This window comes from Schistocerca piceifrons, chromosome X, assembly GCF_021461385.2.
Source record: "Schistocerca piceifrons isolate TAMUIC-IGC-003096 chromosome X, iqSchPice1.1, whole genome shotgun sequence".
Classification (NCBI taxonomy): Eukaryota; Metazoa; Arthropoda; class Insecta; order Orthoptera; family Acrididae; genus Schistocerca; species Schistocerca piceifrons.
The window spans coordinates 303,247,197-303,266,144 of NC_060149.1; the positions used below are offsets into that span (position 1 = coordinate 303,247,197).

Sequence of the window (18,948 nt, forward strand, 5' to 3'; positions counted from 1 at the left end):
ATTGTTAACTGGACTACCAAAAATTAACTTAGTAAGTTCATGCAACAAAAGCCACATGAAAAGGAACTTCAATGAAAAAAATTCATTTACATTTAGAAATCACTTCTTCCTCTCGTTTGGTTTCTTTTGACGTCGTAAGTTTATACACTAATGTTCCAGTGGATATCACTCTTAAGATTATTGAAGGTAACATTCGACAACATAAAACTTTAAGTGAGCTACAGTTGTCGGAACTTATGTCACTACTGCAGGTTGTACTAGATTACAATTACTTTCAGTTTAATGGTAAAATGTATGAGCAACCATTCGGCTTAGCCATGGGTTGCCCGTTAGCTGGCATCTTTGCTGACATCTTTATGAATGCACTAGAAGAAAATTTCTTCAAAAACAACCCTACGTTAGGCAATAAGATTTCTTTTTATGCTCGTTATGTTGATGATATACTCATACTATTTCAAGGTTGTGACCAAGATCTACAACAACTGTTTCATGTTTTCAACAGTTTCCACGAGAAAATGAAATTTACAAAAGAGATACAAAATAACGAGAGAGAACTCAATTTTCTTGATTTGAAACTTAAGTTATCGGGTAACACTATTAGCTTCGATATTTTCCGTAAAGAAACTTTTTCTGATAATATTATTCCAGCAGATTCCTGTCATCCTCAAACTCACAAGATCGCCTTTTTTCATTCTGCAGTTCATCGCGCTGTGAGCACACCTTTAGCACAGAATTGTTTTGAAAATGAAATATTTTTATTAAAATCAATAGCTACTAACAATGGATACGACCCTAAATTAATTGACCAAATTGCTAAGAAAAAAACAGCTGTAAAAATTTTCTACTTTAGGAGATAACAGGGCAAAAAACTATGAGAGTAATAACTTTATTTCTATTCCATTTTTAGGGAACGTTTCATATAAGATAAAAAGACTTTTACAGAAACAATACGGTTATAGAGTTGCTTTTTCCGTAAATAATAGCCTCAAACGTAGAGTAATTCATAATATTGGAGCACGAGAAGAACTCAGCACTAAGTCCGGTGTATACAAAATTACTTGTAACGACTGCCCAAACTATTACATAGGGCAGACAGGTAGACCCATTAAAGTTAGGTATAAAGAACACAGGTTAGGTAAAAATGGGGAAAACGTATATAATTCCACCTTTGCTGAACATCTATGGCTCTTACAGCACACGCCAAGTGAACTGGACGACGTAGAGCTGCTTCATGAAGCTGATAAAGGTGACAAACTAGACTTGCTCGAAGAATTAGAGATTTTCAAGCATCTGTCTCTAAAAGATGGTTTTGTTCTTAATGAACAGGTGCAGCTTCGAAACAAAAATTTTTTAGACAGTTTCAAACCCCTCATTGCCTTAATGTAATATAGTCTGGCTGACTAGGAGTTATTTTCTTGCTTGTTGATGCCGGTGAAATGCGCTTTTCCTGTCTTGTTGGGATCTACATAATGTGATGTTTGTTAATTATGAATTTCAATGTGTATGTGTGGTTAAATGACTACTATGTTTTATTCATACAGACAGATGGTTTCGTTTTGTTATAACATTTTGGTTGTTTCGCTAGTATGTATTTCACTGCCTACGTTACGCGAGACTCTCGCGCATTACAGTAGTGCCCTCTCTCGTTAGATGTTCCAAGCGCAAGCTTATCCGTTTGACACTAGGACACAGGTAAATTTGGTTCTATATTTCTAGTTTACATAAATGTCTTTAATTGGCGTGATACGCTTTATTTATTAAGACAAAGTTTGAATTAATACAACCTTTAATAATTTTTGATGCGTTTATGTATGTATTTATGGATTGTAATATGCGCGAGTCTGGCACATGCAAGTGCCCTCTCTCGGCGAAACAATCTGCCTTAGTGCCTTCACACTCGTGTCTCAACAGTTCATAGGCGAAGTAACATTGTTAAACTGTTCGCTTTGATCCTGTGCCCATTACACATGTTGTACAAATGGAGATGATATTTTAATTACTGACGACGCCTTTTGGCATAATTGTTTTATTATTCTCCAGTGCATGATGTAATTTTAGTAAGTACTAAAGATTGTGTGCCTGTATTACTTTAGCAATTTCACCGTTATTTAAGCTTCTGTTTCTCACTTTCGTTGATATGGCTTTTCTAATGAATGTGTCTTTCTATTCAGGAAGTTTTACTTCTGATGAAGGTATATTTATATGTACCGAAACCTTGGTCAAGAATTTTAATAAAAAAATTCTATCCTGCAACTGTTTTTGGCTGCCATCCTTTATTGTGAAGGATTTAGAAATAAGTTATGAGAGACTGAATGGCCTCAGAACAGCTTTATTTCCAGTAATAGTAACGTTAACAAATCTGTAACTAGCTTTCTTGAAATGTTTAATGAAGTTTTTCCACTTGGAAACATATGTAACAGAAGACTAATAAACTTAAATGGATAACTCAGGGTATAAAAACTTCTAGTGCTAGGATGAGGAAACTCCACAATGAACTGAAATATAATGAAAATGTAAATACATGCTGAGTATGTACATCATTATAAATCTATATTTATAAAAGTTGTGAAAGCAGCCAAACAAAGGGCAAACAATAAGTTCATTGTACAACATAAAAGTAAGACAAAAGCAGTGTTGTCCATTGTCTAATCAGGGTTAGGTGTTGGAGTAAGTACTAATGAAATATCTAGGATTAAAATAGACGATAGCTTTATTGTAAACCAAGCTCAAATACCAGAGTGATTTAAATGAGTTCTTCATAAATCTGGCAAAGTCATGCAGCAGAGTATCAGAGTAAAGTAAATCACTTTGGACCCCACCAAGCAGCATAGCGCCTTATAGATTTTTAAAGCAGTCATAATAAAGAATGTGGAAAACATTATATTATCATTAAAAAATAAAAACTCTGCTCAGTGGGATGGGAGACCCACTAAAGCCATTATAACAGTGTGTGACATAACAGCACCTCACTTATGAAATTATAATCTTCCTACACAACAGACAAAAATTGTTTGAGGAGAATCATAAAATAATTTCATGCTACCCACACACCACCTGAAATTATATACATGCACTAAACTGTATATGGGGATGACAATATATAACAAGTTAATGGGCAAAAACATATTTAATACAAAGCTAGAAGTTCTAAAAATGAGGCTACAGCAGATTCTGTGGAAGGAATGCTACTACTCAATACAAGAATTCATAGAGGATGAAATGATAATTTGAGCAAGGAGTAATTAGGTGTTACATTTTATTGTATGTATATATAACAAAATTGTATTATTATTATGATTATTGTATGTATATATAACGAAATTGTATTATTATGATAACGATTCTGTTTGTTAAAGTCAGCTGTTCTATGTTTATGGTGAAATTTTACTCCAATTTTGACATGTGTCATGTACTTGAATCAAATGAGTCAGATTATGTCCATTAAGAGACAAATAAACTACATTTCACAAATCACCGCCCCCATACACACAAAATAAAGCAATGATACCAGCCTTTTTTTCCTCTCTCTATGCTTTCATTATCCAAATGGAACAAGCACATCATAATTATTAAATGTTGGTTTACAGTAAACTCCACCAGAAAATGTTCATTCTTTTCATATTTATCCTGTGGCTCAGAGTTTCCACTACAGTGGACAGCTGTTAATGGTCGCTTCTTTGGTGTTTTCATTCAGCCCTGAGGACACAAATGTGCATTGCCCACTGCAGTGCGCACTCCCTACTTGTGTTGTGGCCTGCATGAATTTGCAGCCTCATGACTAATTGAAAAGGCCACAGAAGTGATCATTAAAAGCTGTCCATTGCAGTTAAAATCATGCACCACAGTGTTAATATGCGTTGAGTAAAAACAATGAGAGAAAGAGTTGTTGTGCCAATGTGTAAATGGCTCACTTAAAAGTTATTTCAAAAGTTGACATATTCTACACATTTGCAACATAGAAATAAAGTATGCTCTTTTCAGGTAATGCATTAATGTTAACAAAGCTAAGGCGTCTGTGACAGAATTTCAGATGAGCTTCAGCTTATAATTTGTCATCCACTCTTCCTTAATGGGACAGCAATTCATAAATACAGACTGGTGTATATTCTTAAGTTTACATAATCTGTCTGGGACTATAGTGATCTCACAGTCATCTGAAGACTTACTAATAATCTTTCAGACTGTATGAAGGTCATGTAAAATATTTTGTAGATATTTGAAATGCAGACGCAGATCACTTCCTATTTTGCTTATGAGAGGCTGAATCACAGACACACTATTCCAGAACCTTTTATGCTTCCATTTTGATAGTTTGGAACAGTTACGGTGATGTAATTAGATCAGATGGTAGTAACAATGATGATCATAGTCCTTATGGTGCAGAGGGTAACACTGACAACTAGGTTTTCATGTTACCATTGATCTATTTCTCTGGTGCCCTGGAAAAGAGTAATCAGATTTCATTTTATTGTTGTCTCAGCTCTACAGTACTATTAGAATAAGAGTTGTTGGCCTGGACAATACGGTCGCAGGTTCGAATCCTGCCTCGGGCATGGATGTGTGTGATGTCCTTAGGTTAGTTAGGTTTAGTTAGTTCTAAGTTCTAGGCGACTGATGACCTCAGAAGTTAAGTTGCATAGTGCTCAGAGCCATTTTTTGTTGGCCTGGAAGTAAATGCTGCTACTCTCAACAGGCAACATTAAACAGAGAAGCCACAGTAGGCACAAACATCAGTTAATCTTTTCTGAAACAATTAATGTAAAATATGTAGTATACAATGCAACTTAATTAAGGAAGTTGAAATGAAAAGGAACAAGTGATGTTATCTTGACAATCTTTATTTTCTCCAGATTTTCCTGTAAACTGACTTTCCTTATGAAAGTTTACTGTTTCAGAGGTTCCAACTGCATAACAGAAAAGTTTTTGAAAAATTTAACAGGCAAAGATTAACACAGCTTACAATAAAAGTTTGCAATACAATAGTCTTACCTGATAAAGAAACATATTTAATGCACTCTTCTTGCAATGCTGCGTCTGTTGCCAACAAGCGCACCTTTGGTGTTGGTGTATAAACATTACTGTACAAGAATATGGGCAGCAGGCTTACAGCTTTGTAATATCTGTGAATAAAAAGCACACAATGGAGTACAATGTAAGGGACACAATATGAAGCATCTACAACCAATTTAGTTATATCAATTAAACTTCAGTCTTCTGCAGGCCTCTAAATTTATTGTGATTTCCTGACATCTTCATAAAAACCTCTTCATAATATAAAGTACCTTACTAAATTGTAGCCAAAAGTTTGGTGGACTACTATGTCATTCTTGATCTAATACTGAAACAAGAGTTCCAAAACGGTTATTCATTAAAAAGTGTAATTTAAAGCTCGAGCTGAAATTTAATACTGAATGATTATTTACCACATAATTAGAATGAATATAGCATGAAGTTTGAGATTTTCTCCATGTGTCATTACCGACATACTGATACAAATACATGTTGTTGTGATTTCAGTCTGAAGACTCGTTTGGTGCAGCTCTTGACGCTAGCCAATTCTGTCCAAAACTTTTCATCTCTGCATCACTATTGCAACTCACATCCCTTTGAACCACTGTCAAGTCTTGGTCTCCCTATAAAATGTTTACCTGTATATTTCTTTCCATTAAGAAAACTGTCATTCCTTCATGCTTCAGGGTCAATCCTGTGAATCAATTCCTTCTTCCATTTAAGTTGTGCCACAAATTTCTTTCCTTCCCAATTCAGTACCTCCTCATCAATTATCTGACCTACCAATCTAATTTTCAACATTTTACTGTAGCCCCACACTTTAAAAGCTTTTATCCTCTTTTTGTTTGAACTGTCTATCACCCACATTTCAGTTTCATACAAGGTTCGACCTCAGACAAATATCTTCAGAAAAGATATCCTAACACTTAAATTTATATTCACTGTTAACCAATTTCTCTTTCAGGAACGCATTGCTTTTTGTTGCATGTCCGTATTCATCTACTTCGACCATCATCAGTTATTTTGCAGTCCAACTGCTACTGTTGCCTACTTTTAATGTTTCATTTCCTAAACTAATTCCCTCCACACCTACCAATTTAATTCAAAGACATTCCATTACAGTTCTTTCACTTTTCTTGGTTTTCATCTTATATTATACCACCTCTTCCAAGTTCATATACATTTATAACAGAATCGCCAAGTCAGTGCTAAGTCTTGATGTTCTGATTTCTTCTTACTGAATGTTCATTCCATTTCTAAATGTACCTATTCAATAACATCAGGTATAGGCTACAACTGTTTCACTGTCTTGTCAACTACTGCTGCCCCTTCACAAACTTCAATACGAACTGTAGTCTGACATTTAGTATTTAATCGCACCCAACAAAAATTCAAACTATAGCTGATTTTGTACATAAATAAGGTAACTCTGTGTGTCTGTGTGTGAGTGAGTGTGTGTGTGTGTGTGTGTGTGTGTGTGTGTTTGTGTGTGTGTGTGTAACAAAGATTGAAGATAGGTTTCAAAAGAGACAGGGGTACTATCAATAGATTTATAGTAACCAATTCAGCAAAGATATAAGAACAAAACCGGTATCATAAAAAATCTGAGCTACATGCTAAACCCGCCCCCCCCCCTCCTCCACACTCTCTCTCTCTCTCTCTCTCTCTCTCTCTGTCTCTCTCTCTCTCTCTCTCTCTCAAATTCAGAGAAGGTGGTGTTAGGGAGTAGGAAGATTCAGATGACATCAATCATTAAGCAGTCATTGCACTAGAGCATGTGCTTACTGGCATGCTGTGGTACTGGATGGCTCACTTTGGCCTGGACCACAATGCAGTGGTCGTGCCCATATAAAAGCCTCCCCCCCCCCCCCCCCCCTCATGCTCTAGTGCAATGACAGCCTAACAATCCATGTCATCTGAATCTTCCTGCTCCTCATCACCAGCTTCTCTGCATTTCTTAGATGGTAACTGTCCTTACAATACATTGCTCAATTATACAGCCCTCCCGATCTCAAGCTCCAAGAGCCCCTGTCCCATGACTACCACTTCACACCATTAATCTACATGGTCCACACTTCTACTTTGCCACACACAATTCACCAAACCCACTCCCCCATACCATCATATGCTGTCCTCTGCCTACAACAGGGAGGGCTCAACATTGTCACATTCCTATCCCATCCCCCTGCTGCCTCTCCTCCTCCCCCTTGTTCCCCTCATTCACTCCACCAGACACACCCTTCCTTCTCATTTGCTCCACCTGATACACCCCTCACCTCAATTGGGCTGGATCCTAGGATAACATCACTGTGCAAGTGTGTGTATGTGTATTTCTGTTCCTCTCTTCTCTTCAAGGAAGTAAACTGCAATTATCATTAAGTATTCAGACAATCTCATTTACATGCCTGCTGATCACCCAGAGCCTCAACTATGTGGGGCGTGGTTACCTAAACTCCAAGGTAAGGAATACTTAGATAAACTGTTTAATTGAATGGGAAACCTACTTTCCATAATATCTGAGTAAACAGTACACAACAGGAATATGATACTAAAAAAAAATATACAGGTGAATAATATCAACCCAAACATCAAAATTAAGTAATATACAACAGCAGAAACTAAAGAAACTTGATATAAAACAAATTGCCATGAGAAGCAAAGGAGATGATCACGTCACTGGAGACCAGAAGGAGAAAGCTTTCTATACAAATGAAATATACTATATTGAGTGCCATGTGGAAAACACAGAATAAGAACCAGACAGCATTAAAAAAAAAAGGGGGGTACACACAAAGTATGGAAGGGTTAGGCCCTACAAAGAGTACTTAAGGAAGGAATTTTATTGAAATACCTTAGCACAGAACAGGACGCAATGGTTGGGTGCATGTGTTACAGCATCTGTGAATAGTCCGCTTGTCAGTGGAAGAAGCATTAAAGGAAGAACAATCAATAGGATGGACAAAGACACTGAAAAGAGTTTATTGAGGATGTAGAGAGTAGTAGATATGCAGTAATGAAAAGGTTAGCAAGGGGTAAGATGAGACAAAAGGGAGCATACCAAACCAGTCAGAAGATTGATTACTACTTAAAAAGAAAGTTGCTGTCTTATTACTTAAACAGCACAAAATGTTCAGAAAACACAAAAATTGGTTTCCGCAGTTTGTTTCAAACTTTTCATGTAATACTTCAATTTTAAGTATGCACTACATATAAATACTGGCAAGAAGTGTTCAGTAAGTCATCTGTACCTATTATACTTACAGGAGGTTTTGTATGCAGGCTTTAACAAGACTGTTCTCAACATCTGCATCAACAGCTATTTGTGCAATATGCTTGAAGCCATCAACATGAGGCAGCAGCTGAAAAATGAAGTAAAAGAAAAATTTGTATTAAATTTTATTTTAAAACTAATATGAAACTGAATAGTGAGTTTATGTTTGGCAACAGATGATAAGGGAAGGAAAGTTCTCCGGCATTTATCTCAGAATTACTGTTCACTGTTCATAGAGGAGTTTATTATACTTATATGATTTTTTTAAATGAATTTATTTTGAATGTCTATAGTTTAGAACCTGTGTTAATGCATAGGTTCTTCTGCATTATGGTCAGAGAAGAAGAAGAAGAAGAAGAAGAAGAAGAAGAAGAAGTATTTACGGAAGAGCCGGCCACAGCATGCTAAACTTCTTGTAAGCCCAATATGCAGGTTGAGGCTGGGGCTGTCTCGGCTTTGCTCAATCCCCCTTGGGAATATTAGCTACAGCATGACATTTCATAGTATTGCTGTGTGACATTTTTTGGTTGGAACGACTCTCTTCAGTTTGGCAAATCATGTTGTCAGCACTGTTTACCCTTCGCTATTTGTTCATGGTACACAGATCCAGCAGCTGTTTGCACAAACAGAGGCAGTCTGGTGATCTATCATCACAAGCCTTTAAAAATGAACGGAATGAGAGAAGAGAAGGTTGAGAATTCTCAGCATCTAATATTCAGTTGCACAATCAACACGTACTGCAAATTTGCTATGGAACATTACAACATCCTACATAAATAATTTAAAGATTAAGAAGACCAAAAAATCACAACAATCAAGAGATGTGATTCATTGTACTGTGCATCAAGAAGCACTTTGTGCTAAATTTGTTGGCATGAAGCATGTGAAGAAATTAGTGGCATGAACAGTAAATTTTCTGAAGTAATATGATTATTCCACTGTCAGCTGCAACACTTTTCGATGGAATTGAAACAAAGAGCATGGAGACTTTATATATTTCTGTAAAAGATGTTGGTTAAGCCAAGAAACATGCCTGGAACCACTTTTCGACTTAAAACCCACTAGTGTTGAATTTATGAAGAAAAAAGGAGTGCTGGAACAAAACTTAGAACATCTAGAATCGATTGAAAACCTTTCATTTTAAGCGGATTTGACTACATTTTGCCCACAGAAAGACACTGCAAGGTGGGAAACAATTTATTTCTGACTTGATGGAGATGCATTTAAAATGAAAATCTCATTGTAGAAGGGACAAATTCTGACAGAAAACACATAATTTCCCTAAGCTCACTGGCATTAAAGAAAATATGAGGTTTGAAAAATTCACTGTGGCCTTGAAAGAATTACAAGGGTAGTTTTCTAAGCATTTTGAGAATACTGCCAATCTTAAATCTGTTTTTGAACTATTTTCAAGACCATTTGGCATTCTGAAAGTGCCTCTGTGCATCTGTACATGGAAATGATTGATTTCCTTGCAAAGTATGAATGTGTGTATTTTATTAATTGGGGGAATCATGGACAAAAAATACAATTTTTTGACAATGTGTGATAATTTAAATTTTGGGGTTGCACAAAGAGCCTCCCATCCTTGCCAGACTTGCTTGAAGAGCAATCCCAAGACACCAACACTCTGTTGCAGGTTTATATTTGTAATTATATGCACTTTGACGATATTTATTGACTATGAATTGATCTACATTGTATATTCCGTGATGTACGTTCGCTTAGAGAGAAATACATCAATGTTATATTCCAGTCATGGTGTTGTGTGTCTGCAATATTCTGGTGCCAAAACTTGTGTAGGAATTACAATTCTCTGAGTGATTTCAATAATTAACGGCTTACTTCACACTGCAGGAAACAAATGACATCAGCCTGCATCACAAGATAAGTCCATTTCAACATAATATGACTGCATGAATTGCTTGCCTCAAAACATAGTTTACAGCATCATTCAGCAACTTAGTTTTGTGCTGCAAGTGCAATTGTTAAAATGTTCAAACTGAGGATAGCCAGTTTTGTAACCAAAGTCTGTCATAGAGCAGCAAGCAGTTAATAGTCTGTGGTGGCTTCAATGTAGATTTCCTAAAGGATTCTGATAGGAAAAATGATCTGAAACCTTATTTGGCTCCTACAATTGGATTTCAGTAATTAACTTTCTAACATGGGTAGTAGGACATTAATTGATGTATCCTTTGGTGAACCTCAAGCAAGAAAATAGCTTTTTATCAAGTAACAACTGCTCTCTGGCTATGATGCACAATTATTTACGATAAATAAGATAGTGCCTTACAGTATTGATACTCCACGTTGAAAATCTGTTAGAGTAATTAATGACTCCAACACAAATGTTTTGGTTTACATGAGATAACCTGGGATGAAATTTATAATGAACTAAATGATAATATAAAATTAATCTATTTCATGATACAGTCATATCATTACTTGAAAATAGCTTTCCATGTAAGCTGATCATAAAGAACATTAAACAGCCATATAAGCAACCATGGGTGACTTCAGGGATTAAAGTATATTGTTAAAGGAAAAGGGAAATGTATCTTTAGCAAAGAGCAAGCAGAGACCCTGCAATAAGTGCACACTATGAAAACTACTCAAAATTACTAAGAAAGGTTATTAAAAAGTCAAGGAACATGCACATAATGTGAGGAATCAGAAATTCTCACAATAGACTTATGGCTATATGGAATGTAGTGCACCAACAAACAGGACATTCAGCCACAGAACAATCCATGTTACTTGAATGGAAGGGCTATAAATGATAGGTCACAGCCAGCAAATCCATTTTAATAACCCTTTCTTAAATATAGTAGAAAGGGGCAAACAGTTCAAGATACAAATCACAGCACTATACTGAAAAAGTAACTCCCATACAGTTCAACCACATGAATGTATCAGCAACTTCTTCTGAAATTAAGAAAAATTACACAATCTCTCAAAAATAAAAGGTCACTTGGTTTCGATGGTGTTTCCAACAGAGAACTAAAGATTTGTTTGCACTTAATAAGCCCAGTCTTATTTCAAATATTTAATGCATTACTAACTCAAGGCATTTTTCCAGAGAGACTGAAATATGCAATTGTTAAAAACCTCTTTAAGAATGGTGATAAGAGAGCTGTCAATAACTACTGACCTGTTTCACTGCTGACATTTTCCAAAATTTTGAGAAGGTGATGTACGAGGTGCGACAATAAAGTAATGAGACTGATTCTCTTTGCAAGATGTGGCAACCCTGCAGGCTTGCGTAGGCACAATATCTTTGACCTTGGCCTATAAGCTGCTTCTAGTCCAAGCGGCACACTGATGCAACAGCTCAGTTGTGAGTTGTGCTGTAATAAGTTAACATCTGTTTGTGTCTCTCGTCACGGAAATGGAACCGCATAATACTGCACAACAGTATGCCATTTCTTTTTGCGGTAAATTGGGTGAAAACGTGACGACAACTTACAGTAAGCTTCAGATGTCTTTTGGAGAGAAGGTTATGTCAAGAGCTCATGTTTTTCGTTGGCATAAAATGTTTAGTGAAGGTAGAACGAATGTTGAAGATGAAGACCGCAGTGGACGAACATCAACCTCACGGATGGATGTCAACTTGGCCAGGGTGCATGGACTTGTAGGATCTGACTGAAGATTATCCGTGAAAATGATTGCAGAAGAACTGAACATCAATCGAGAAACGGTTCATCTAATTATAACTAAAGATCTTGGTACGATTCTGAATCACTACAATGCACCATTCAATACTGCTCTGTCAGTACAGCAATTTTTAACCTCAAAACAAATTTCAGTACTACAATAGCCACCTTATTCACCAGATATCGCTCATTGTGACTTTTCTATTTACAAGAGTCAAAACGGCGGTCAAGGGACACCATTTTCAAACAACACAAGATGTCCAAAAAGCTGTGACGAGGGTCTTGGAGGATATTACAGAAGTTGAGTTCCAGATATGTTACCATCAACGGCAGAAGCACTGGAAAAAGTGTGTGCAATCAGAAGGGAACTACTTTGAAAGAGACAACACTAAACTTGACTAAAATGGTAAGCAACATTTTTTTTTTTCACATCAGTCTCATTACTTTATTGTCGCATCTCGTATTCTAGAATAGAATCTCACCTTAGCACCAATAGTATTATTAGCTAATCACAGTTCAGGTGTTAGAAGGGTTGCTCTACTGAGAATGCTACTTAAAAATTCACTTGACAGATTTTACAAGCATTAAATAATAAAATGGCACAGTTTTTTTTTCTGTGTCCTGTGTAAGACATCTGACTGTGTGAATCACAGTATTCTTTGATAAATTGAAATTTTATAGGATTGATGGTATAGCCAACCAATGGATAATGTCATATCTAACAAAAAACTGCAGAAAGCCGTACTTAGTAATTCAACCAATATACACTCCTGGAAATTGAAATAAGAACACTGTGAATTCATTGTCCCAGGAAGGGGAAACTTTATTGACACATTCCTGGGGTCAGATACATCACATGATCACACTGACAGAACCACAGGCACATAGACACAGGCAACAGAGCATGCACAATGTCGGCACTAGTACAGTGTATATCCACCTTTCGCAGCAATGCAGGCTGCTATTCTCCCATGGAGACGATCGTAGAGATGCTGGATGTAGTCCTGTGGAACGGCTTGCCATGCCATTTCCACCTGGCGCCTCAGTTGGACCAGCGTTCGTGCTGGACGTGCAGACCGCGTGAGACGACGCTTCATCCAGTCCCAAACATGCTCAATGGGGGACAGATCCGGAGATCTTGCTGACCAGGGTAGTTGACTTACACCTTTTAGAGCACGTTGGGTGGCACAGGATACATGCGGACGTGCATTGTCCTGTTGGAACAGCAAGTTCCCTTGCCGGCCTAGGAATGGTAGAACGATGGGTTCGATGACGGTTTGGATGTACCGTGCACTATTCAGTGTCCCCTCGACGATCACCAGTGGTGTACGGCCAGTGTAGGAGATCGCTCCCAACACCATGATGCCGGGTGTTGGCCCTGTGTGCCTCGGTCGTATGCAGTCCTGATTGTGGTGCTCACCTGCACGGCGCCAAACATGCATACGACCATCATTGGCACCAAGGCAGAAGCGACTCTCATCGCTGAAGACGACACGTCTCCATTCGTCCCTCCATTCACGCCTGTCGCGACACCACTGGAGGCGGGCTGCACGATGTTGGGGCGTGAGCGGAAGATGGCCTAACGGTGTGCGGGACCGTAGCCCAGCTTCATGGAGACGGTTGCGAATGGTCCTCGCCAATACTCCAGGAGCAACAGTGTCCCTAATTTGCTGGGAAGTGGCGGTGCGGTCCCCTACGGCACTGCGTAGGATCCTACGGTCTTGGCGTGCATCCGTGCGTCGCTGCGGTCCGGTCCCAGGTCGACGGGCACGTGCACCTTCCGCCGACCACTGGCGACAACATCGATGTACTGTGGAGACCTCACGCCCCACGTGTTGAGCAATTCGGCGGTACGTCCACCCGGCCTCCCGCATGCCCACTATACGCCCTCGCTCAAAGTCCGTCAACTGCACATACGGTTCACGTCCACGCTGTCGCGGCATGCTACCAGTGTTAAAGACTGCGATGGAGCTCCGTATGCCACGGCAAACTGGCTGACACTGACGGCGGCGGTGCACAAATGCTGCGCAGCTAGTGCCATTCGACGGCCAACACCGCGGTTCCTGGTGTGTCCGCTGTGCCGTGCGTGTGATCATTGCTTGTACAGCCCTCTCGCAGTGTCTGGAGCAAGTATGGTGGGTCTGACACACCGGTGTCAATGTGTTCTTTTTTCCATTTCCAGGAGTGTAGTCTGGGGATGTTATTCTGACGGGGGAAGAAATCACAAATGGGTTCCCCAAGGCTCAACCTTAGGTCCATTATTGTTTCTGATAATGTAAATGATCTTCCATCCAATACACAACAAGCAGAAGTAGTTCTTTTTTGCAGATATGGTAATCAGTCCAAGCACACATATAGAAACAGAAGTATCATTGACTGGTCTCATCGTCAGTTTTAAAAAGATACATGATAATAGGAGATTCTGACATACATACTGAGGAGAGCATTGATAGTGAAAATAAGTACATACCAGCCAACTTTTGAAAAGGGTTATCAGTGAAACTCACACGTGACAAAGAAATCTAACAATTTTTGACATACCCTGGCTTGACGAAAATAAAAATACTTCTGGACTAGAAAATACAATAATTCATGCTTTAAACAGGATACCTCAATGAAATCATGCCCAGTTACATCATAGACCAATGATTTGTAGATGAACATAACAAATAAGAAGAAAGCCATGTTAAACAGCAGCAGGAGTGGCGAATACTTGTTTGGAGCATACATAAAAGGACTTCCTCGATAAATTAAGCAGATATGCAATAACTGACAAAGGCTTTACACAATAAAACTTGTTTAATGAAACACATGCAAGAAATAATATAATATACAATGCAAATCACATTCTAGTTCGTCTTTAAAGTAACAGTTGTGGTCTTTTTAGCTTCCTGCAAAAAGTCTTGAGAAAATGTTTTGTCATAACAGGGAGCAGAGACTCACTGAACATGGATGATCTGAACTCTGTTCTATTTTTCTTCACAAGGCTGAAAACATGTTCACATTCCGCATTGCTATGGAGTATGATGAGAATGGAGAGCATTACTCTAGAAATTCAGCTATACTTAAGAAGTCCATCGGCTCCACTAATTCTTGATATTTGTGCCCAGCTGGAATCATTCACAGCATCTTGATTTGCAGCCAAAGTGTCATCTCCATGGACTGCATCCGAAGCTCATTCACCACCTCATCTGTAGTTTCATTCTCTTCCTTGCATAACATGATAGGAAACTTTTCCACGAAAAAATGAATGGAAGAAAACTGTGCATCTTCAATTTTTGTCTAACCTAGCAACTTGAGCATGCTTTAACACATCATTCTTGAGTGGAAACTTGTTGATGATGTAGTAACAGGCAGTACGAAAGTAGTTTCTCACTGATGAAAAGGAAAGGGCTTCATCTGTATCCTGGAGATCATTCACTATGTTCGAAGTCTGAATGCCAATAACTAACTCTTCATCATGAATTAAGTTGTACTCGACTTCAAGCAATGAGCAGTTTTTGACAATTTTGGGCTCAACAAACTTGGTGAACAGCTGCTTTAGCAAATCCATTAGGTGTTATAATAAAATGTGAACTTGTGGGGAAGAAGTCTGAATGGCAATATTCAATTTATCAAAAACAGGAATAGTCACATGAAGAAAAGTGCAAAAGGCCTTGTTCAAGTAAGAGGACAGGAACATAAACAATTTTTTCTTGTGTGTTGTAGCATATGTTTTACTTTTTAGGATGGGTCTGTCACATTTGGAAGAATATGCTTTTCTCTTAGGGGCATGTGTTCTCTTCTTCTGATACTCTTTGGATCCACTTTGTTCAACTCTAGGTATTCTGAAAGATGTCAAGCTTGTGGAAATGTTTTGGATACATAATATTACTTCCTCCTTGAAGAAAGAAGGAAGCAGATCCCACTGGTTCAGTAGTCTATCCAAAAATCTGTCTAAAGATAGGCACCTAGTACATACATGCTTCAGAATTTTCTTTCTCTCTTTATTTTACAAGTTCTGAAATTGCTGGTGGTGTTCTTCTTCTTCTTCTTCTTCTTCTTTTGACGCTCTTCTGTAAGATATAAAAAATATCGACAAGGATCTCATCCACTTTCAGTGATAATCTTCTAGCACATTTGTCAGCTGCTAGATTAATCAGGTGGATAATGTAAACTACAATGGCAATATCTGGTTGAACTTCCTTCAGAACTGCACAAACCCCATTTTTGTGTCTTATCATAACAGAAGCATTGTCAGTGCAGAAAGTCACACAGTTTTCAATTGATATGCTATGAGAATTCAGCTGTGATAACATCAGGTTACCTATGTTTCACCCTGTCGAGTCCCCGTCGAATGCTGGTATGGATAGCACAGTGTTCACTACTTTTTCCCACGAAATATCACAGAATGTAACAAAAACAGGATACAAAATGGTGTTCACATGATTTTTTTCCATTTGTGGCCAAAGAAAATGGCTCATTCTGAACGCATTTAACAACTACAGATGATGCATTTTTTGCCATTTTATTTACATTGCATGTCATTTTCGTGTGAGCACATCTATATTTCTTTGCAAGATTCTGGTGTGGGAAACATCATCTTAAATAAAGCACCAGCATGATCAGACACTCCTAAGGGCACATTGTGCTCCACCAAAAAGGAAGTAAACAGACATTCGACCCCAATTATGTTACTGTCAACATTTCCAGACTTGGCAAAAAAGGTGATGATTTTCTTGTTATCTTCCTTCAATGTAACATAACTTATGTGTTTACCACACTTCACATGATTTAAGTAATCATTTCTTACATCATGTGCAATACTATTATTACACCCACATATTGTGCACAAGGAAAATTTTTCTGCCCTTCTTGATTTCAGTATGCACAGAAAACTAACAGAAAAGGATTCTTTAAATGTCTGGAAATACTGTTTCTTGTTGGATTTATTCATGAACCCTACAATAGGAATACAGCATATCAAAATTTCCAAGAACAAATGCCTCAATACGTACTGAAACATTGAAAGGAACCTGGATCACTAAATGTCACATAAAGTTATAACATAAACACTCAAGGCAGTCAAACACTTCAATGAAACATGTCAAAGCACACAGTCTTAAACCATTAACTGAACACGATGCCAACCTTGTGGACAAAGAATATGCACATGGTGAAAATAACACACACACGTGGAATGAATGTAATTAGTCCATATGTGGTCAAAGTATATGGGTTAAATCACAAGTGGATGGAGCAGAACAAAATGCCTGTCGGCATGTAAGATTCACAAGGAAGAATTCTGACTTTAAATTCAATTCCAATGATGACACAAACATCACACGGTTAAAAGTACCAATCACATTAAAGAATGAGTTATTGACAATCGTAGACTTGCCTTCAAACCACGCAAACAATCGATTGTATGGAAGTGGGCTAATTATAGAATATTAATGTTTAAAATTTTTGTCCACAAAGTCATAAAATGACACCGTCCATCCATAAACAGCTGCAATTTCTGTAAATTTTACAAATAAACCACAAATGTTGGCAGGTTTGTAATAAGTATATCTAAGCTGGTGTAATGTAAATTTGAGTTTGTATGACTGCTCTTATAAGTATTACCAAAATGAAATCAACAGGACAGTATGTAGTTGTGATACAAAATTTATTAAATTTTAGGCCCATTTTTGTTTGTTATTTAGGACTATAATTTGTTTCAGGCATTATGAGTTCATGGAAGCTTCAAGATGTGGGAGTCTGTCTAGGAAAAATGCTAAACTGCTTTCAAATATACCACATGAAATTATGGATGGTTGAAAACTCTATGCCCCAGTGGTTCCAAAGTGAAACCACCTCCTGAAAACAACGGATTGTTTACCTTTTGCCAGTTTCATCTTATAATCGGTACTTACTATGATGAAGTTTAATTTTGTGAAAATGGGACTCAAAGGGTTAAATAGAAACTGTCCCAGTATTCACATATAGTCAGCCTTGAACTCCATCAGAGAAAATAAAATACAGCTGTTGCAGAATGGAATCTACAAACAGCAAAATATTTCTGAAATACGCAAATGTTACAAGCATATATGGTTACCTGCTGAGTTGTCAAATCCCACTGTTCCTCTTGAAAAACACCTTTCTCTGTCGTAAAAATTGGTACATGATGATCCATAACTGGTGGAGGATCAGTAGCAGCTCTGACAACCTTGAGGAACATCGTCATTTCTCCCTCTGGAAAACACAAGGACCGACATTTCCTTATTCTGATACATCAAGAAATGAGTATATGTACGATTAAACTACATAAGAAGCTAAATTACACGTGACCATTAATTGACTTTATTAAGAACCATAGGAATCCTATTATGAAAGAGCTGATCTACTTCCAAGCATAAAGCAATTTACAAAATAAATATGGTGCGATTATGAAATGTGCAAGAATAGTCCATATTAACATTATTCATATTTACATACAAAAAATCTTATGATTTGAAGGTTGATTTGAAAACCTCAATGTCTTACAAGGAATGGCTTTAATGGAGATGGTCTTTACTTGAAGCCAATCATGAATGTGGACTTGTCAAGGAAGGAATGCAAAAGATAATAAAACTTCCAGAATGAGATTTTCACTCTGCAGCGGAGTGTGCGCTCTCCTGGGAGAGCTTCTGTAAAGTTTGGAAGGTAGGAGACGAGATACTGGCAGAAGTAAAGCTGTGAGTACCAGGTGTGAGTCGTGCTTCGGTAGCTCACATGGTAGAGCACTTGCCCGCGAAAGGCAAAGGTCCCGAGTTCAAGTCTCGGTCGGGCACACAGTTTTAATCTGCCAGGAAGTTTCATAATAAAACTTTGTAGTTTGCATACACAGAGAGCTTTCTCAGAGCTGAAAGTCATGTGAAATGGTTAAAAATAAATTTGTTACAAAGTCAATGGGAAAGTTTTACAATGTGAGCCTCCTTGAGGACATCTCAAATCCAGTTTCTGTGCACATTAAGGCCTCTCCATGCAATTTCTGCAGCCAAAATCGAACAC

The 18,948-nt window shown here is 37.8% G+C and overlaps 1 protein-coding gene across 3 annotated transcripts in view; it reads right to left on the bottom strand.

The window, feature by feature from the left end:
• Positions 1-18,948, bottom strand: part of LOC124721553 (GATOR complex protein NPRL2) — a 169,039-nt gene that overhangs the window by 59,346 nt on the left and 90,745 nt on the right. For all 3 annotated transcript variants that reach the window (XM_047246585.1, XM_047246587.1, XM_047246586.1), the window contains 3 exons: positions 18,014-18,150; positions 8,272-8,369; positions 4,990-5,120 (listed from right to left, as the gene is read on the bottom strand). In XM_047246585.1, the coding sequence (XP_047102541.1) occupies positions 4,990-5,120; positions 8,272-8,369; positions 18,014-18,150 (366 nt within the window). The remainder of the gene's footprint in view (positions 1-4,989; positions 5,121-8,271; positions 8,370-18,013; positions 18,151-18,948) is intronic.